A 22,924-nucleotide genomic window follows, 5' to 3' on the forward strand; every position below is an offset into this window, starting at 1 on the left:
GACAATTCCAGTCGATATACAATGGCGAACCTTTCTCAGAAAATACTATTCAAGCATGCGAAGAGGTCCTGCAAACAGAATCAACAGCGCGATCGGAAAGCTGGTACAAACTGCCAATGAATCTCGAAATGAAACAAAACAGCCAATGAGTGTCGAAGTTAGCAAACAAACGCTGCAGCGATCCTAAAACTCCAGCACCTGATCTAAATGGAAAAACTCCCGCTACGATAGCTCTGTTAAATTGTAAAATCCCATCTAAACCTATCGAGCGTGCAGTGTGCAGTCGTTTCCATGTTGTGACTCACGACTACACCAAAGACACCTGTCGCGTGGGTTCTGAGACAATCCTCAGTTCGTACAGACGACTGGCGGCGATGGCGAAGGCTGTTGGCCTCACACGCGGGGCGTAAGCAGAGCTCGCAATTTGCTGCATCGTTCCGAGAGTTGATCGGCTTTCTTCGATTTGGAGCCTACTGGAGAGTCTCAGCCAAAGGCTTCGTCGACTCTGTGACGATCTTGGCTGCAGATTTCTATACCTGCGTTACCGTGAGGGGATTTGCAGGACTCCCCTTGTTAGGCGAGGAGTGCACTACAAAAAGGAAGCAGCTACTCGGGTGGCAGAGTACTTGTGGAATGCACATGAGAGATTTTTAGAAAATTTGGAAATTTGTGATAAGGTCTTAAGGGACCAAACTGCTGAGGTCAGCGCGGGATTACCCGTACGGTCTAGGGCACTGCAGCCATGGACTGTGCGGCTGGTCCCGGCGGAGGTTCGAGTCCTCCCTTGAGCATGTGTGTGTGTGTGTATGTTTGTCCTTAGGATAATTTAGGTTAAGTAGTGTGTAAGCTTAGGAACTGATGACCGCAGCAGTTAAGTCCCATAAGATTTGACACACAATCGAACATTTTTTGCCGAGGTCACTGGTCCCCAAGCTTACACACTACTTAATCTAACTTAAACTAACTTACGCTAGCACGCACACCCATGCCGAGGGAGGACTCGAATCTGCGACAGGGTGAGCCGCGCGGACTGGGACAAGGCGCCCCTGACCGTGCGGCAGAGATTTTTAGGCTCTGATGAACACTGGCCAGCCGATATGTAGCTAGAGAATTCAAACGACACTCAGAATAAAGACACTTCGACTGTCAGAAATTTATCGGTGAAGTATCGAAGTATTCGTAATGAAGTTTCTGAATTTACTGCCCACGACGAAAGTTCTCCCTCTTAGGTTATTTTTGGGACAGACAACTGGCTGAAACTCGAAGTGGAAAACTCTGAAACATTTTCCGAGTCGTGAAACGTATATCATAAAGACAGATTAAAGGCCATAGCACTGGAAGCGTTCATTTAAGTTAACAAAAATATTGTCCCTGTTAAGGTCGAAGTTGTGTGTGACAGTGAAGTCATCTGGTCGCGTATATCAGGTGTAGGTGAAACCAAGTTAATTTTAAGTTGGCATGGCTTAAAGCCACAAAAATCTGCACTTAGTAATGGCCTAACGCCAAAATTGCAATCGTAAAATAAAGAAAGTGTTACAGCCACTGGCGTAAATATGATGTCTTTTAAATGTTGGATGTTTTTAACAGCCACTAAATTCCGCTGTGACAGCCCTAGAGTCATTCGAGGGAAGTCTACGGTCAGTAGCGAGTAAATACCCAGATCATGCAATACTGGTGGGAGCCGACTGTAGTTTTCCGAGTATAGACTGGGATGCCTATGGATTCACTACGGTGGGTACGGACAGACTGTCATACGAAGTACATTTGAACACGTTTTCTGAAAATTGTCTTGCCCAACTAGTTCGGCGGCCCACACGCAGTGGAAATATCTTAGACCTTGTAGCTACAAATAGGCTGGAACTTATCAACATTGTCAGTATTGAGATTGGGACCAGCGATCATGATGTCATTATAGGTATTGTGGCCACGAAAGTTAATAAATCAGTCAAGAAGGCTAGGAGAGTATTTCTACTAGACAGAGCAGATAATCAGTTACTAAGATCTCACTCACACAGTCAACTGTCATCACTTAGTTCCTGTAAGACTGATGGAGAAGAATTGTGGGCAAAGTTTAAGCAGACTGTAAATCACGGTCTGGAGAGTTATGTGCCTATTAAGTGGAAAATTCCCACAATGGTTTAATAACGAAATTGGGTGGATGCTGAGGCAGCAGAGGCCGTTGCGGCCTTAGAAAGTGAACGCATAAGTGACGGCAAACGAGGGTTAGTAGAGACACGTGCTTCTGAGAAAGGATCTACGCGCGTAGCATACAATAGCTACCACCGTCACACCTTAGCAAAAGATCTGGCAGGGAACCCGAAAAAATGCTGGTAGTATGTAAAATCGCTAATCGGATCTAAGGATTCCATTCAGTCCCTTGTTAGACAGTCTGGTGTGGCAGTTGAAGATAGCAAACGAAAGCTGAACTTTACAATTTCACGTTTAAGAAATCGTTCATACATGATAACAGTACAAACATACCGTCATTTGACCATCTGACGGGCTTCAATATGGACGATGCAGTACGATAATAAGCATACCTTACGTACAGAAGCAACTAAAAGATTTGAAAGCAAATAAATTACCAGGTGTGGATGCCACCCCAGTTCTGTTTTACAAAGAGTACTCTACCGGCTTTGGCCCCTTATCTGGCTTGCATTTATAATGAATCTCCCGCCCAAGTCAAAGTCCCAAGCGACTGGAAATACGCGCAGGTGACTCCAGTACATAAGAAAGGTAAAAGAACGGACCCGCAAAGTTACAGTCCAATATTCCTAACTTCTGTTTGCTGTTTCTCATATTGAATAAAATAAACTTTCTGTGGTGTCACCGCCAGACACCACACTTGCTAGGTGGCAGCTTTAAATCGGCCGCGGTCCATTAGTACATGTCGGACCCGCGTGTCGCCACTTTCAGTGATAGCAGACCGAGCGCCACCACACGGCAGGTCTAGAGAGACTGACTAGCACTCGCCTCAGTTGTACGAACGACGTAGCTAGCGATGCACACTGACGAAGCCTCGCTCATTTGCAGAGCAGATAGTTAGAATAACCTTCAGCTAAGTCAATGGCTACGACCTAGCAAGGCGCCATTAGCCTTACATAGCTTGTATCTAAAGAGTCTCACTTGTATCATCAAGAACGATGTATACAAATGATGGATTAAAGTATTCCAGCAGCTACGTACTTTTCTTTATAGCATTCATTACGTATCCTGTTTCAGACCTCACGCCCATCTGCGTAAGCTTATAGCGCGTGCCTTTCGGCTTCCTCTCATTGTGTCTAGGCTGTCTTGTCTAGACACAACACTTTCTTAAGACTAAGAAGTTTATGTGCACGAATGAACATGGTGTTAGAAAGCATCGCTAGTGCAAAACTCAGCTTGCCCTTCTCTCACGTGATCTACTGAGACCTATGGATGAAGGGTAACAGGCCGATTCCAAGATTTCATATTCGTAAATTTCCGGAATGCATTTGACACGGTGTCCCATTACAAGCTGTTAACGAAGGTACGAGCATATGGAATAAGTTCACAGATATGTGAATGGCTCGAAGACTTCTTAAATATCGAAGACTTCTTAAATAATAGAACCCAATATGTCGTCCTAGACGACGACAAGGGTATCGTCAGGGCTGCCCCAGGGTAGTGTGATTAGGTCGCTACTGTTCTCTATACACATAAATGATTTGGCTGACAGGGTGGACAGTAAACTGCGATTGCTTGCTGATGATGCTGTAGCGTATGGTAAGGATTCGAAGTTGAATGACTGTAAGAACATATAAGTCGACTTAGATAAAATTTTCAGTTGGTGTGATGAATGGCAGCTAGCCCTAAACGTCGAAAATTGTTGTTAGTGCGGATAAGTTGGAAGATCAAACTTGTAATGATCAGGTACGGTATTACTATGTCCTGCTTGATGCAGTCAAACCGTTTAAATATTTGGATATAACGTTGCAAAGAGATATGAAATGAAACGAGTATGTGAGAACTGTGGTAGGGGAGGTGAATGGTCGACTTCGGTTTATTGGAAGAACATTGGGAGAGAGTGGTACATCTGTAAACGAAACTGCATCTATGCTGGGGAGACTTATTCTTGAGTACTGCTCGAGTGGATTCTGTACCAGGTCGGACTGAAGGAAGAGATCGCAGCAGTTCAGAGGAGAGCTGCTTGATTTGTTACCGGTAGGTTCGAACAATACGTAAGTGTTACAGAGATGCTTCTGGAACTTAAATGGGAATCCCTGGATGGAAGGCGACGTTTTTTCAAGAAACATTACTGACAAAATTTAGAGAACCGGCATTTGAAGCTGGCTGCCAATCGATTCTACTGCCGCCAACTTGTGCGTAAGGACCACGAAACTAAGATACGGGAAATTAGGAGTCATATGAAGTCGTGCAGATAGTGTTTTTTCCCTTAGTTCTATTTGCGAGTGGAACAGGAAAGGAGTGTTGGTACAGGGTACCCTCCGCCACGCACCGTACGTTGGCTTGCGGTGTATCTATGTAGATGTATATGTAGAAGTGATTGAAAATCAGCGTGGTGTGGCTAATGAAGTGGACGCCCTAACCACACCAATCAGTACCGAAGAGTTAAGATGATCGATCCACCAACTGAAGGAACACATAGTTTCTGACGCGGATAATATCAACACAAAACAAATGAAGCGTTTAGGGACCTTAGACCTAAAATAAATTGCACCATTAATGAATTTTGTATCACTACCACACTCATTCCAAAACTCTGGAGGAAAGCCAAGGTAGAAGACCAGCTAAAACCAGTGAAAAAATCTATAGAGCCACAAAACTTCAGACTTATGCCACTTACGTCGTTTCCACAAGGAACTTGATATAATGGTTCTTGAAATAATTTTTGGCACAATGGAGTCCAAAGACATACCAGAAAAAACAGTATTTATGCTTGGTAAATAGTTTTATGGCCAAATACTCGGTGTCAGCCAACGCGTAGAGGACGGTTTAGAACGGAAGCAAGTGACAGGAATCACTTTTGTAGATGTCTCCACTCCCTATGGTAATGCTGCTCGTTAAGATTTATAACATGACTAAAGACATCCGAACGACAAAATTACCGAAACGTCTCCTTGAAAATAGACGCTTTTACGTGACGCTGCTGGGGAGGAATAGCCGCTGGAGAAGGCGGTGTACTATCACCGACTGAGACGAGATAATTTATATATTTGCCGGTGGTACTGCCGTGACCACACAAGGAAAATGAGAGAAAAACTGATGCGAACTGTCTTCTACAGAGAACATTTCTTCTAGTCAAATCTCTGAAAAACTTAGATGTATGCTTTCCACCTTTAAAATAAAGCTGCACATAGGCACATCAGAGTGATGTGGTAGGGTCAGGAGTTGAACGATGATGTCGAAGAAATATTTGGGTATCCGACAGTATAGGACTTTGAGATTTCGGAACCACTGTCAAAACGTTAGCGGAAAATATCTTTTAGAAACTCGACAGCACGAAATTGCAAGACGAACCTCAAATTCTCTGAACTAGAGTATGTAGCATCTGTCTGGTGCATCTCTACAAGCGCCAAATATGCTGACTTGGCAGTTAATGAGACAGTGCGCTCTGGGTCTGGGTGCCTAAAACCAACGCCAGTTCAACAAATTTACCCCACTGTCGGCGTAGCTCCACTCATGATCAGAAGGCAAGCTGCTGCTGAGTCTGAAATGAGGCAACAGCCTGATAATCGCCAACACCCTTCATAATGCTACCAAATACAGCACAGTTGATTGATTTAACGGCTGAGTTTTATGCAGGTGACTAACGCTTTAGATGAATCGCCTGATATATGTCGAGAAAATTTATGGAAAACTGTAACAAAGTCTAATGAACAACTGGTTGCTGAAAATCAGGTACCGTTTCCGACATGGAAGCTGCTTAAACCCTTGAGAGCAGACGTCACACCATGAAATACCAATCTGAGAAAACGGGGATATAAAGAGAACGACTGCTGAGAGTGTGGCGCAATTCAAGATCATCAACATCAGGCCTTATCATAGAAACTGGCAAAGCAATCAATGTGGCTGATTACTGGATACATGCAGTATAGCTGGTGACACGTATGCGTAAACTAAGGCTGTAAGAGACATTCCTCGATCATTCATTGACTACAGGTTTTCGCCACACTTCGTTTCGGAGCGCTTCGAATGCAAATAATGTTATACGTGATTAACGGGCTATTATTTGCATTCGGAGCGCTCCGAAACAAAGTGCTAGAGGGAGCAGTTTGCACGTTACTTACGACGATACTGATATCGACACTTCTTTCCTACTCGTAGAACGCAGTTGTCCGTTCATGGAGGACCGTTATCGATGCAATAGATGGCAGCCATACGTTTCGCACACTTCATAATCCCACTTAACCTATATATTTTATCATGCGTTCATCCTACTATGCTGCTTACGCACGTTTGGAAAAGTGAGTGTTCTTTAATTCCGTCTCTGCTGGCTGAGAGTGGTTGGTATCTAGGTAGGGACTTCAGAAAACAAGTTACACATGTCATCCCACACTCAAACCATCGCGCAAGGATAGCGTTTATGTTCCAAATTCCCTGCAGATATAGTTCTGCCGTGGTACGGATAACAGTTGCATCACACTGTGTGAGTGACATGGTGTGGCAACTAGGAACGTATTTCAGAGTTCGCAAGACGGTACCATGTTTGTGCCCAGAACGGCTAAATTTCACACAGATCGACTGTGAAATTCTAGGAGCGTACGGACGAAATCCTTTGACGCATTCAGCCGTAGTGAAATAGTGCCAATAATTTGACCATTGCCGCACACGCGTCGCTAACGCTGATCGAGAAGTCCAGAACTTACACTATTCGATTAGCTTCTTTTCCGAAAGCTTAAAGTACATATGGTGACCGGGGGTGGTAGGGGGGAGGGGGGCGGGGGAGGGGGGCGGAGGGGGCATAAAGCATTTTCCAACGAAGAGGATGTTCACATAGCGACTCTCCAATGGTTTCGGGACCAAGGAGTGCCTGAACGATTGTTAGTACGTTCCAACAGGGACTTGTTGATTAAATTGAAAAGCAACGTATCCTATGGGTCACCTTTAAGCGTAGTGTAGCAGTCAAAAGAACTTAATTAACCTCTCATAATAACTGGTAGCTTACATTCTTAGTCCCCAAGTAAGTCACCTGCAAGGTGTTACTGATGTCCGAAAGTCGACGATTCTCCATCTACGGGGAACCTGAGCTAAATCGAAGTGCTGGTTTTCACACAGTCAATGAGGATGAGAGCGAGTAATTAAAAAAAGTGCTTGAGAAAGGTGCTTGAGAAAGTACCATGTTGATGCAATCCCTTGCGAAATCGTCTTTCCACTGTCGAAATTATCCTGACATGAATTTTAGTATAGTAAATAATGTACGAGGGTTATTCCAAAAGTAAGGTCCGATTGATTGCCAAATTGAAACCACAGTGAACATCAGAAATGTTTTACTTGTAACAATTAGCTACACCTTTCAGCTACTTCTCTACGTAGTCGCCGTTCTGACTTAGACTTTTGTCATAGCGTTGTACCAACGTTTCAATAGCCTCATCATAGAAGGCAGTCGCCAGTGCTTTCCGCCAATTCTCCACGCTGGCCTACACCTCGTTGTCTGTGTCAAAATATTGTCTTCAAAGACAGCGGTTCATGTGACCAGAGATGAAACTCAGGGGACTGTATTGTGGGTAATCTCACATTTCCATTTGAAAACGATGCATGAGCATCTTCATTGCCCCTGCAGAATGCGGCTGAGAATTGTCTTGAAGAAGAAACAGCACGACAGTTATGTAATGTTAGCTGCATAGCTTCAGGCGAAATTTCTCACCAGGCCCTCGTACTTGGCGGCAGACACTATTTTCTAGACATCTTTACGCACTCACTGCGAGCTCAGAAATGAGAAGAGCGACGTGATGCTAACTGGGGTTATACTAGAGACACTACCCAACACATCTGTGCAAAGCTTTATCGGATTTTCATAGTCGTTTCCATTTCGCGACCGATCGGACCTTACTTTTGGAATAACCCTCGTATTACTTCGAAAACATTAAGACAGCATCAAATAAATACTTACATTAGACAGCCTGTATTATGGTTGTTTGTCACAAACCGTATTCTGGAACAGCAGTACCCCTTTGACATATGATGTAATTATACTGATCGAATAACACATGTGGACCTCGTTTCTGAAGGAATAACTTGATAAGGTAACCTAATAAGTGCCATGTCATTATGAACAGTGTATATCCATTTCCATCATTTAATGTATTACTTCGCGTATATACGAAACAGGTAACTGCAGGTTTAAATTCCATTCACTGACAGCCATACATGTAACCGTATAGAGTGTGTTATGTCAGATGGCTCAGGGAGTTAAGATCTAAAATAAGATTTAAACGGCGATCAAAGGCTTCCATTCAAAGCCCATACAGGCCAGAATCCGTATGCTAATCTGGCAAAATCGCTGTGAGCACTGAAGCAATCATCCCAGCAACATACCAGTCTGGAGATAGCGCTTTGAAAAAAAAAAATGAAAGGAAAAGAAAACCACAGTGTCTTGCTGCCTCAAGTGATCCGTAAAACTGCCTGCCGAACATCCTCGTCTGACAGGAATCGTCAACCCTTCAAGGCCTTTTTTAAGGGACCGAAAGTGTGATAATCGCATGGGGGAGAGATAAGGAGTATAGGGCGGGTGCTTGAATGTCTCCCAGTTGAATTAGCGTAACTTGTGCGTTACGATATGTGCGATATGGGGAAGTGCGTTGTCATGAAGTAGCAGCACCCTTTATCGCACACCATTCCACTACCGTGGTTTTCGACAGATATGCTGTCTCATACACATTATTCATTCACTGCCAAGAAAAGAATAACAGCGCATTGGTTGCGTTTGGGCGTATTCGATAACAAGGTCGCGGTACTTCACGTTTCCACATTTGCCTCTTGCACGTCGGAAAGACACGAATTATACACTAATCCTTTGCCTCTACATAGGTATCCTCGAACGGAAACATTTTAAACCGCCCTTATACTATAAAAATTTTATCTAAGGAATAATCAAAATTTAGTTGAAACACTACGCAAATGTAGGTTTATTGTATTATGCAGCAACCGGTCATCGAAGTGGAATATCCTGTTTATGCACAGAGGTCGGCAGATAACTGTAACCATGTTACAGCTCACATAATATGGCGTTTTCCAGCCTGATGACTGTGAAATTAATATGTACAGTTTCCCTAGGAACTGGTACGATTCACAGTCACTGAATGGAGCAGAGATAGGTGGAAATAGTGCGGGGTGTTAAAATTCAGTGAGTTATTACAGGCGAGATGTTACGTGGCGGATGCCGTTTGATAAGCCCCAGAATGTACTTGTGAACTAAAGACCTTTAGTAATTTTTATTTTTTCAAGAGCTGTTGATACTGTCACTCGTAGAACAAGTTTCCACGTGCGAAGCGCTGTAAATACAATTTTGCAGATTAATTAAGGTAATTATAGCTGCTTGCTCTGTCGCGAGAACAATGATTTTTGCGTCAGAAAAATTGATGCAAAATTTTTCGCAAATTCCTGCAGTGACATAAGCTATGTCTGTTCTTACAGACATGTGTAGGATAGTAAATGTGCGTTCTCACCACTTTGTTCGGACCAGTCTGCCTTCGGTAGTAACGCGGTGAGCACGTCTTTTTCTGCCTACGAGCAAGTGTCCCTTTGTTTACTTCCGTATAGCGGTTTATCTTCTTGTCTGTATTCATCGACCGTCATGGCGTTTCGCTGTCGTAAATTTTTGTTTCCAGCGAGTCATGCAAGGGCAAACACTTATGAAGTCGAACGTTTTACACAGGACGAAATATGTCTACCACCACATGATGTTCTCAGGATACCTTTCTCAATCATTAGTAGCACTGTATATACCAAAATGGCAAATGAAGAGCTGAGTATCAACGTTGTGGGGCACCAAGCTCACGCTCTCAGGTTCCAATACTGATGGCCATTTAGGGACTGTCGTGGTTGATCATGATGGTTTTAGCTTCAGAAAGTTGAAGGTTTTCGAGCTCCCGTTTGAGGTACCATCGGAAGTTGTGGCAGATGTCTTTGAACTTTACGACAAGGTCGTCAAGTTGTTGAAACGTGGAAGGCTTTCAAAACCTACTATCTCTTCAATGGTGTTTGTCAGATGAAACTTGATCTGAGGAAAGACGGGTGTTCTTACTTGTTTACTACCATCTGTGGGGATGGTATTCCATAGGATGGTCAGCTGCGCACTTGTTCAGGTTGTGGCCAGGAAGGTCATGTCCTTTCAGGATGTCTCCACCGCAGACTGGTTCAGATGCCAATGGGAGATGTCGCCCTCCCTATGACGCCCACTGTTTTAACCTTATCTTGTGCATGCATGGCGGGGCTGCCTGCTGCACCCACGCTGAACCAGTCAACACCAGAGTCGACTGCTCTCGATGAAGCGATGGACGTTTATCCTGTCCCTGCTACACTGCTGCGACCATAGGTACCAGCAAACGGTGGCCGTTATCAATGGCAGGACATCTGTCACGACCCTATGGTTGTGGATCATGGAGCTGTACTCACCTCCAGCTTTATGATGCCTGGCAGCATGTCAGACGACAGCTAACCACCATCCGACATGGAACAGCGTGTGTAAGTAGGCTGTTTAGGTTTTTTTTATTGGTAACGCCACCTCTGTATGAAAATCACTGGCTGTGCTGTGTGCAGTCTGTGGCTACTTTGCATTGTTGTAATACTCGCCATTGTAGTGTTAGGCAGCTGGCTGTGAACAGCGCGTAGCATTGCGCAGTTGGAGGTGAGCCGCCAGCAGTGGTGGATGTGGGGAGAGAGATGGCGCAGATTTGTAATTTGTCATGAACTGCTATATTTATACATGATGATATCAAGGTAAATACATTGTTTGTTCTCTATTAATACCTTTCATTTGCTAACTATCCCTATCAGTAGTTAGTGCCTTCAGTAGTTTGAATCTTTTATTTAGCTGGCAGTAGTGGCGCTTGCTGTATTGCAGTAGTGGGAGAAACGAAGATTATTGTGAGATAAGTGATTTAGTGATTTGTGAAAGGTATAGTTTAATGTTAGTCAGGGCCATTCTTTTGTAGGGATTTTTGAAAGTCAGATTGCGTTGCGCTAAAAATATTGTGTGTCAGTTTAAGCACAGTCGTGTATAATTGTTCAAAGGGGACGTTTCACGTGTTAGGAAGCAACAGTCGCCCAGGAAACGGAAGAGAGAGCGTTGTACTCCTTCTTATGAGTGCCTCCGTCGGATTTGTGGATGATCCTCCCACTGATGATACGCTGTCCTCCGACACACTATCACCGGGCGATGCGACGTCTCTCCTTGCCAACGTTTAAACTCAGAGTCCATCTATAGACAGCAATGTTTCCCCAACTCGGACTGTTGCGTTTACCGCCCTTCTGTGTCGAACGCTACCTGTGAGGGCACCACTGAACGGCTCTGATGCGATGTCTGTCTAGGCGGATGACGTTAATGTTGAGGATGGACGTTCTGGAGTTATACAGGACGATGGAACCCCCTTGCAGGTGTCATCTCCCTCTGCATCACAGTGATGTACCCTTCCATGGGAGCCTAGCTGGGAGATCCCTGTGCTACCTCTGTGGTGATGGCAGCTTTCGAAACGTATTGCATTGTCACGGTCATTGTCAATGCCATTCACATGCGCCATAAACCAGTGTTCCTCCATGAAATGGCACATGCTGCAGACGTTGACAGTTCCCTCTTTCAGGAGTTGCATGTTGCAGCTTTTGTGGTCGCCTAGACTTTACGGTGCATGTCTACCATGCTTTCCTACTGTTAGTAGGATAGTGATCCTCTTATGTGATTGTATCGTCTCTGATACAGTTGCCTGTCTCCCAGATGTGCAAGGTATGGCTCTCACATTTGGTAGCGTCCGGACCATCAGCACATATCGGCCATCTGGTTCAGGTCACCACCGACAATATTCCAGTTTCTTCTCTGAGGTGGTTAAGCCTCTCTTCCTGGATGGTCAGATGCATTGTGCATGGGAGGCAACTTCGTCCTAACCAGGCGCCCAAATACCATCTGCCCCATCACTCTACATGCGTGACGCTAGCGTCAATTTTCTAGCTCTTCAACGTCGTGGACTCTCGGAAGCACGTTCACGGCTATCGTTCGGGACTTATACATTTCACTAGCCATTTATCCAGTCACCCCTATCATATTTATATCTCCAGAATTTTAGAGGTAGTTTAAGCTCAGGTGGTGCTGTGGCGCTAATGTCCCACGAGCATCACCAACTTTTTGCTGCAGACACTTGGCCTTCGCTCTCTCTCAGTCCCTGTCCAACTCTCAGTCGTCATGCCACCCTTCTCTTACTACAACCATATCTTCCTAGAATTGAGCTATATTTATGCTGCACTCTTGCCAATGTGCTTGGTGAAACTTCCTGGCAGATTAAATTTGTGTGCCGGACCGAGACTCGAACTCGTCACCTTTTCCTTTCGCGGGCAAGTGCTTTACCATCTGAGCTACCCAAGCATTACTCCCGCCCCGTCCTCACAGCTTTATTTCTGCCAGTACCTCGTCTCCTACCTTCCAAACTTCGCAGGAGAGTTTCTGTAAAATTAGGAATGTAGGAGACGAGGTACTGGCCGAAGTAATGTAACTCCCACACCGATGAGTGGACTCTACGGGCATTACATGTCGATGACATTATTTTCCCAGATATCATTTCATGTTTAGACCATTTTAACCAGTCGATACTCATTGCTAGTATTTTGTGTTAATTACGCAGTATACGGAAGTATAATCCACATTGAATTTAACAATGTCATTTCCTCTCTTCAAACTGAAATTTGTGGCATTGATTTTCTATTTCTCAGTGTAACTTGGCTGGATACAGACCAACTGCTTTCTCTGCATTGCGTGCAGTTGCTTTCTCCGAGCTATGATATATCTTGTGATTAGGAAGGAGAATTTTGTCCCTAAAGCTGAGATACTGGGAAAGGTTTTGATGTAACAGTAGTGGTCCTGATATGATATACTGAGGAACACCTAGGAACTACTGTATTAATATATTTTAGATTTCGGAAGTGTTGCTATAAAAGTGTAGCCTTATTTGAGTTTGTGTTATCTATACGCTTTGTACCGTAACTGCAATGTATGATGAGAATGAATCATTGTTAGAATATTACTATCATTAATGTTATTAACGTAGGTTTTAAAATTTTAAAATTACTGAAAGTTGGTTTAGGATCTAGTTTCTCACAATATTCCAGGAGATATGCTACGCATTATCAGTTTTTAATCGCTTGATTATTCGTGTAGACGCTGTGTTCTCAATTGCCATACTGTAATTATTGGGTTTTGCACAGGTATTCCCAGTCTTGGTGTGCCGTCAATAGATCCGATGCCATTCGCTAGCATCAAGATCGAGCACGAGAACAAGCAGAGACCAGTAGCGGCAGACCTCGAGTTCGACAACTTGCTCGTCTACGAGATGTCGCGCGGCTCCGTGGAATCCGTTGAGTAAGTACCTCTCTCTGACTGAAGCACTAACGTGTAAGGGATAGAGTACCTATACGTCTGGAAACGAATCATGATATTACTTTCGTTACTGAGCTTCACTAGGAAGAATTTAATTAACAGTAGTGTAGACTACATGCACTGGTAAGCCAAAAAATTTCGATCACGGCCACTAGCGAGATTAAGTTTCGCATGGTACGGGTGGGGCGCTTGGCGCCGTAAGAGAAGTATATGAACTGAGCGCAGATAAATTGAAATCATTCTAAGGGCGATAAAGGCCGCAATTGAGGAATTCTACTAATATAAAGGATCTTGGCGCAGAGCAGCTTGTTACGGCCCGGAGACTGGAACGAGGACCTCGGAAACGGCGAAGCTGGTCGGATGTTAGCGGGCTACTGTCGAGAGCATCAGCGTAAAACGGTGAAAAGTTAGTGAAGACATCAGCAGTTGAGAAAGTGTCTAACGTACACGCCTCATCACTTAGTCTAGAGGTTGTAGGCAGACAAGTTCTCTATAATGTAGAATAGGCAACGGCGTGTGGCTGATGTTGTTGTTGTTGTGGTCTTCAGTCGTGATACTGGTTTGATGCAGCTCTCCATGCTATTCTATCCTGTGCAAGCTTCTTCATCTCCCAGTACCTACTGCAACCTACATCCTTCTGAATCTGCTTAGTGTATTCATCTCTTGGTCTACCCCTACGATTTTTACCCTCCACGCTGCCCTCCAATACTAAATTGGTGATCCCTTGATGCCTCAGAACATGTCCTACCAACCGATCCCTTCTTCTGATCAAGTTGTGCCACAAACTCCTCTTCTCCCCAATCCAATTCAGTACCTCCTCATTAGTTATGTGATCTACCCATCTAATCTTCAGCATTCTTCTGTAGCACCACATTTCGAAAGCTTCTATTCTCATCTTGTCCAAACTATTTATCGTCCATGTTTCACTTCCATACATGGCTACACTCCATACAAATACTTTCAGAAATGACTTCCTCACACTTAAATCTATACTCGATCTTAACAAATTTCTCTTCTCCAGAAACGCTTTCCTTGCCATTGCCAGTCTACATTTTATATCCTCTCTGCTTCTACCATCATCAGTTATTTTGCTCCCCAAATAGCTAAACTCCTTTACTACTTTAAGTGTCTCATTTCCTAATCTAATACCCTCAACATCACCCGACTTAATTCGACTACATTCCATTATCCTCGTTTTTCCTTTGTTGATGTTCATCTTATATCCTCCCTTCAAGACACCATCCATTCCGTTCAACCGCTCTTCCAAGTCCTTTGCTGTCTCTGACAGAATTACAGTGTCATCGGCGAACCTCAAAGTTTTTATTTCTTCTCCATGGATTTTAATACCTACTCCGAATTTTTCTTTTGTTTCCTTTACTGCTTGCTCAATATACAGATTGAATAACAACGGGGAGAGGCTACAACCCTGTCTCACTCCTTTCCCAACCACTGCTTCCCTTTCATGTCCCTCGACTCTTATAACTGCCATCTGGTTTCTGTACAAATTGTAAATAGCCTTTCGCTCCCTGTATTTTACCCCTGCCACCTTTAGAATTTGAAAGAGAGTATTCCAGTCAACATTGTCAAAAGCTTTCTCTAAGTCTACAAATGCTAGAAACGTAGGTTTGCCTTTCCTTAATCTTTCTTCTACGATAAGTCGTAAGGTCAGTATTGCCTCACGTGTTCCAGTATTTCTACGGAATCCAAACTGATCTTCCCCGAGGTCGGCTTCTATCAGTTTTTCCATTCGTCTGTAAAGAATTCGTGTTAGTATTTTGCAGCTGTGGCTTATTAAACTAATTGTTCGGTAATTCTCACATCTGTCAACACCTGCTTTCTTTGGGATTGGAATTACTATATTCTTCCTGAAGTCTGAGGGTATTTCGCCTGTTTCATACATCTTGCTCACCAGATGGTAGAGTTTTGTCATGACTGGCTCTTCCAAGGCCATCAGTAGTTCTAATGGAATGTTGTCTACTCCCGGGGCCTTGTTTCGACTCAGGTCTTTCAGTGCTCTGTCAAACTCTTCACGCAGTATCTTATCTCCCATTTCATCTTCATCTACATCCTCTTCCATTTCCATAATATTGTCCTCAAGTACATCGCGCTTGTATAGACCCTCTATATACTCCTTCCATCTTTCTGCTTTCCCTTCTTTGCTTAGAACTGGGTTTCCATCAGAGCTCTTGATGTTCATACAAGTGGTTCTCTTATCTCCAAAGGTCTCTTTAATTTTCCTGTAGGCAGTGTCTATCCTACCCCTAGTGACATAAGCCTCGACATGCTTACATTTGTCCTCTGGCCATTCCTGCTTAGCCATTTTGCACTTCCTGTCGATCTCATTTTTGAGACGTTTGTATTCCTTTTTGCCTGCTTCATTTACTGCATTTTTATATTTTCTCCTTTCATCAATTAAATTCAATATTTCTTCTGTTACCCAAGGATTTCTAATAGCCCTCTTCTTTTTACCTACTTGATCCTCTGCTGCCTTCACTACTTCATCCCTCAAAGCTACCCATTCTTCTTCTACTGTATTTCTTTCCCCCATTCCTGTCAATTGTTCCCTTATGCTCTCCCTGAAACTCTGTACAACCTCTGGTTCTTTCAGTTTATCCAGGTCCCATCTCCTTAAATTCCCACCTTTTTGCAGTTTCTTCAGATTTAATCTACAGGTCATAACTAATAGATTGTGGTCAGAGTCCGCATCTGCCCCTGGAAATGTCTTACAATTTAAAACCTGGTTCCTAAATCTCTGTCTTACCAGTATATAATCTATCTGATATGACTACCGATTACAATGCTATGCTCCCATATTCATCCAACGACATCGTCAGTTATTGCTGTGGTGCCAAGGGTATCATCAAGCTTATAGCGTGAATCAGTGGAAACTTGCCACCTGGTCGGATGAATAACGTTTCTTTCTAGTACAAGGTCGATATTTTACTCAAGGTACGCCGTTATTCAGGTGAGCGGATCCTTGAAGCATGTACCGTACCGTGGATAGTGGCCCTGGGGAACATCAGTATGGGTTTACATTGGGCCTATGGTAGTAATCTAACACATCACAACACCTGTGGACTACGCGAAAATGTCTGCGGACCACGTGGATCACTTCTTCATATTGATGTCATCCCCGAGGGCGATGGCATCTCCCAGAAAGATAACTGTCCGTGGAAGAATCCCAGAATCGCACAACAGTGATTTAAGGAGCATGATAATGAACACACATTGATATCATAGCCAGGAAATAAGCCTCAGCTGAACTAGATAGAGCACATCTGAGGACTATCGGTTACCAAATTAAATCCCACGACGCACCGGCCAGCAGTTTACGGTAACTGTATGTCCTGAGGGCAGACTTCTGGTGTCCCTCACTGTAGGACAAAAAGAAAAATCAAAACAGTGCACCATGAAGCAGTTATCTAAATTGGACGGAAATCGGTTGCTGTGATGTACACATACTGACAAACAAATGATTAGAGTTTCACAAAAATTGGACCCTTTATTGAAGAGAAAGAGCTTCACAAACTGAGCAAGACAGTAACGTTTCTGTCGAGCTGTGGATCTTATACGAGCAGTTATTCGGCTTGACATTAATTCATAGAGTCGTTGAATCTCCTCCTGGGAGATATAGTGCCAAATTATGGGCAGTTGGCAACTTAGTTCGTCAGAATCGCGATACGGCTGAGGGGCCCCTCCCTTAATGCTCCTGGACTCGCATTCGGGAGGAGACGGTTCAATCCCGTCTCCGGCCATCCTGAATTAGGTTTTCCGTGATTTCCCTAAATCGCTTCAGGCAAATGCCGGGATGATTCCTTTGAAAGGGCACGGCCGATTGCCTTCCCCATCCTTCCCTCGCCCGAGCTTGAGCTCCGTCTCTAATGACCTCGTTGTCGATGGGACGTTAAACACTAATCTCCTCCTCCTTAATGCTCCAAACCTTCTCAATTGGGGAGAGATCTGACTGCCTTGCTGCCCAAGGTAGGGTTTGGTAAGCACGACAAGAAGATAGATCTCAATCTCATACATTTGAATAGAATGGTCGTCGGTGATGCTTAGAACCGAGTCCAGACGACCAGCCCATATTTGTTCGGAAATGAATCGGAGAGCGGTGGAATACCAAACTCAATGTCGACAGTCATACGACCTGAGAACCAGGAATGATGTTCTAGTGTGCCACTTCGTTTCACTGATGAACCCCTTTGTTCGTCATCCTCAGCACACTTACAGCACAGCGGTAAATCGATGATGTTACACGCCCCCATTTTGTTGCCCTACATGACAAGCAATCCTCGTCTTATGTTTCAGCAAGGTTAAGGGCGCAGTTGAGAGGAGTTTCTGATGCTTGTTCTTGTGCTTGTCAAACTCTACCTTGAGCAGTATTGTGACAGAACCTCTCCCCCACAGAAAGTTTTTGGAGGATTATGGCAGAGCCCTCCAGCAAATTCGGGATATTGATGATTTAACGCCTCAGTTTCCGTAATTTCGCAAGACCTCCCTTAGGATGACATCCAACCACTCTATGAATTAATATCAAGTCGAATAACTGAAGTTAAAATTTTCTCGGTTATTAGGCCGCGTCATATTTCTACTAAAATGAGCGACATTTCGACCCCTGTGCTGGTACTTTCCTCAGGATCCCAGTGTTGTAGCAGTGTGGACACCATAGGATCCTGAGGAAGATCCCAACAGAGGGGTCGATACGTCGATCATTTTCGCAGAAATATGACGCGGCCTAACAACCCAAAAGATTTTAACTTCAGTTAAAAGGGCCACGAAAGCCTGCAGAATTACATAAGCGGAATAACTACTTGCATAAGTGTCAGAGGTGGACCAATGTGTTATTGACTTGCTGAGTTTCTGAAAATCATTCTCTTAAATAAATAACCAATTTTTTACGAAGCTATAATCATATGTTATTTGTATATGTTCAGCGCACCTACCGATTTCCGTCCCATTCGGGTAATTCCTTCCTTTGCAGTCTGTAGTTTTTTTTTTCTTTGACTGTACACCTCGAACCCCACTCATGACTTTCCGAATGCGCGCTGCACACAATCGCGTCTCCATTGGTTTTCAGAGGTGGAACACCAACGCTGTTAGCAGGTTCTCATAATATTTTGGCTCATCAGTGTATTTTATAATGCGACCACTTAGTTAATAAAGCGTGGTACAGGCTACACTCCATGTCTTTCAGTCTGTATACAAAGCAAAAAGCTAAACAGACCAAAGAGAAATTTGGGAAAGAAATTAAAGGAACGAAATTAAAATATTAAGATTGAAAGAGGTAGTGGTTCGACTGAGGCTGTCTTATTTGAATAAAAATAGGATCTTGCTTTGGGACCTTAGTTTGGAATGGACTCACAACATACGCAAATTCACAAGATTCAAATCACAGGCCCACCTTCATCTTAAATGTACTAGTGGTTGTTTCTTGCAGCAGCATAAAAACAAACTTGTATGCTATAGGGAAACAAAAAAATATTTTGAAGCGAACTGTATGACGCGCGCAGTGAACAGCACGAAAGGATAGCTAGGAGCCACATTCCGCTTTTAGTGAAAAGGGACAACGAGGGGTGGTGACCACTTACTGACCGAGGGCTGGCAGAGATTTATGTGATATCCTGTTGCATCGTTATGTGAATTCCACAACTGGAAGAGCTTCCCATGGCGACCGCTTGCGAGATCATTTTACGAGATGGAGTCAGGAGCAATCCCAGCAGAATGCGCAATTAGCTGTTGAATATAGCTACGGATTTTCGTGAGAGACACCGGAGATCACTACTGAGCACGCAAAATAAGGCCCCCAGTCTTTGAAAACCGAGTGATGTCACTGAATGGACCGCTCTTCCAAAAAAAACCTGTTTAAAAACGAAAGAGACATTCACTTTCGTTCCTTTGGAACTCTTCGCAGAGCCACTGAGAGCACAGTAATGCCAAAAGGAAGTTCCTTTATTGGCTGAAGAAAGAGAGGAAGAGTGCAGAACAACTTTTTCCCGACGGAGTTGTTAGGAAGGATTTTGGCAACATAGGCAAGGGAAGAGGATCTTCGCTCTCAGAGACGCATCTTTAGCGGTTGGAGCTCACAAGAAACAGTGCCCTGCCAAATAGGTCTAATTTGTAACTAGAAACGCAGTAAAGCGAAGGTTCCTTGACAAATGCTGCCACACAGTAAACCCTCAATTCATCTCCTCTTCTCTACTTCTGGTACTAAGGGCGTGGGTGTTTTTCCCATAGCACAAAATTACTCCTATTTGAAGCCTATGCATTGACTTACAAAGCCATCAGGCAAGGTATATGGATAATTTTTCAACCACTTGCTTATCAAAAGCAGGTACAGGTAACCATTAAATTTTCATGTACATGTGTCACGTTTTCTAGCTGTCTGGGCAGAATAAATATTTCAGCCTACTTGAAATGAAATTCAGTGTCACTGTTTCTCTGTTACCCAATCTATGTTTCATGGGATCGTCCTAATCGTTTGCGTTTGTGGAATGTGTATGGACCCATTCATTTATTTTTTTTATTAAGGGAAGAATCATTTCGTAAAGGGCACTACCGAGGTATACATTGCATGTTTGATTAATGATAGATTCATATGTCCAAAAGTACTAGTATTTTGAACGTCCACTATCTTTTATTAATAGACGATTTTCCTCTGCTTCTTAAATTTAAATTATCTATTGACAAGCTGGGGGAACCACATGGTGCTGAATATACTTCTAATCTTGAATTTCAATCACCAATTGCACAACTGGCTCAGGTCAGTCAATTATTCAGAATTAAATCTATTGATCAGTGAATTAGTATGCAAACCAACACTATATATCAACGACTATATTTTATTGGTGATCCTGAAGTAAATCTATAAGGGGCAATAAAAGATTCCCTTGGAGCGCGTTGCTGAATCCTGCAGCACATCTCCGAGGATGGTGTATACGCACCGACTCATAGGCAAGGGATTTGAGTGGAATTTGTGTCTTCACGACGAGCGTTCTGTAAATACGGAAATCTAAATTATGCGACGATATTACCAAACGCGTTCAAACAGGACCAAGATGCTGTTATTCTTTCCTTGACCGTGCAAGAACAAACGCCGGTAGACGGCTACCGGATGGTGAAGAATGTGTATGGGGCAGCAGGTCTGTTGAAAATAACCGTTGCGGAATGTTGTGGGACAAGGGGTGCTGCTGCTCCATGATAGCACACGTTCCCGCATCGCTAATGTCGTAAAGCAGAACTTACGCCAACACAAGTGAGATACATTCTACCACACACCCTATAGACCTGAACTCTACCCACGAGGTTACCACACATTTTGTCCCTTAAAAATGCCTTGAAGTCTGCAGCAGGCAGTCGTGTTCTTCTTCACCCAGCAGGATGCGGTGTTTTACTAACCGGTATCTTGAGGCTGGTGAGTCGGTGAGATGATTGCCTCAATACTCACGGCTATGTTGCGTACTTAGCATAAGGATTCTGGAGGGTATGGTGTTCGGATGGAAACGTTTAAGGTCTTTCCTTATATACTGAGATGGATCTTTAATGAAGAAAGTCCTATAGGTACACATATCTTTCAATATTACACTAGTTTTGTGTGATTTTGGCCTAATAATTTAGTAATTGTTTGAAAGAAGTCAGAAAACTGAATGGTAGTAGCAAGTGTAGCCAAAGCTGTTGTTGTTGTTGTTGTTGTGGCCTTCAGTCCTGAGACTGGTTTGATGCAGCTCTCCATGCTACTCTATCCTGTGCAAGCTGCTTCATCTCTCAGTAACTAGTGCAACCTAAATCCTTCTGAATCTGCTTAGCGTATTCATCTCTTGGTCTCCCTCTACGATTTTTACCCTCCACGCTGCCCTGCAATACTAAATTGGTGATCCCTTGACGCCTCAGAACATGTCCTACCAACCGATCCCTTCTACTAGTCAAGTTGTGCCACAAATTTCTCTTCTCACCAATCCCATTCAATACCTCCTCATTAGTTATGTGATCTACCCATCTAATCTTCAGCATTCTTCTGTAGCACCACATTTCAAAAGCTTCTATTCTCTTCTTGTCCAAACTATTTATCGTCCATGTTTCACTTCCATACATGGCTACACTCCATACAAATACTTTCAGAAACGACTTCCTGACATTTAAATCTATACTCGGTGTTAACAAATTTCTCTTCTTCAGAAACGCTTTCCTTCCCATTGCCAGTCTACATTTTATATCCTCTCTACTTCTACCATCATCAGTTATTTTGCTCCCCAAATAGCAAAACTCCTTTACTACTTTAAGTGTCTCATTTCCTAATCTAATTCCCTCAGCATCACCCGACTTAATTCGGCTACATTCCATTATCCTCGTTTTATTTTTGTTGATGTTCATCTTATATCCTCCTTTCAAGACACTATCCATTCTGTTCAACCGCTCTTCCAAGTCCTTTGCTGTCTCTGACAGAATTACAATGTCATCGGCAAACCTCAAAGTTTTTATTTCTTCTCCGTGGGCTTTAATACCTACTCCGAATTTTTCTTTTGTTTCCTTCACTGGTTGCTCAATATACAGATTGAATAACATCGGGGAGAGGCTACAATCCTGTCTCACTCCCTTCCCAATCACTGCTTCACTTAAATTTCCCTCGACTCTTATAACTGCCATCTGGTTTCTGTACAAGTTGTAAATAGCCTTTCGCTCCCTGTATTTTACCCCTGCCACCTTCAGAATTTGAAAGAGAGTATTCCAGTCAACATTGTCAAAAGCTTTCTCTAAGTCTACAAATGCTAGAAACGTAGGTTTGCCTTTCCTTAATCTAGCTTCTAAGATAAGACGTAGGGTCAATTTTGTCTCACGTGTTCCTATATTTCTACGGAATCCAAACTGATCTTCCACAAGGTCGGCTTCTACTAGTTTTTCCATTCGTCTGTAAAGTATTCGCATTAGTATTTTGCAGCCGCGACTTATTAAACTGATAGTTCGGTAATTTTCACAACTGGCAACACCTGCTTTCTTTGGGATTGGAATTATTATCTTCATCTTGAAGTCTGAGGGTATTTCGCCTGTCTCATATATCTTGCTCACCAGATGGTAGAGTTTTGTCAGGACTGGCTCTCCCAAGGCTGTCAGTAGTTCTAATGGAATGTTGTCTACTCCTGGGGCCTTGTTTCGACTCAGGTCTCTCAGTGCTCTGTCAAACTCTTCACGCAGTATCATATCTCCATTTCATCTTCATCTACATCCTCTTCCATTTCCATAATATTGTCCTCAAGTACATCGCCCTTGTATAGACCCTCAATATACTCCTTCCACCTTTCTGCTTTCCCTTCTTTGCTTAGAACTGGGTTTCCATCTGAGCTCTTGATATTCATACAAGTGGTTCTCTTT

General features: G+C 43.4%; 1 protein-coding gene across 1 annotated transcript in view; it reads left to right on the forward strand.

Annotated features, from left to right (window-relative positions):
* Positions 1-22,924, forward strand: part of LOC124545145 (protein takeout-like) — a 66,586-nt gene that overhangs the window by 24,048 nt on the left and 19,614 nt on the right. The window contains exon 3 of the mRNA XM_047123975.1: positions 13,390-13,543. Coding sequence (XP_046979931.1) covers positions 13,390-13,543 — 154 coding nt within the window. The remainder of the gene's footprint in view (positions 1-13,389; positions 13,544-22,924) is intronic.

The sequence above is a fragment of the Schistocerca americana genome, chromosome 8 (assembly GCF_021461395.2).
Source record: "Schistocerca americana isolate TAMUIC-IGC-003095 chromosome 8, iqSchAmer2.1, whole genome shotgun sequence".
NCBI classification, from domain to species: Eukaryota; Metazoa; Arthropoda; class Insecta; order Orthoptera; family Acrididae; genus Schistocerca; species Schistocerca americana.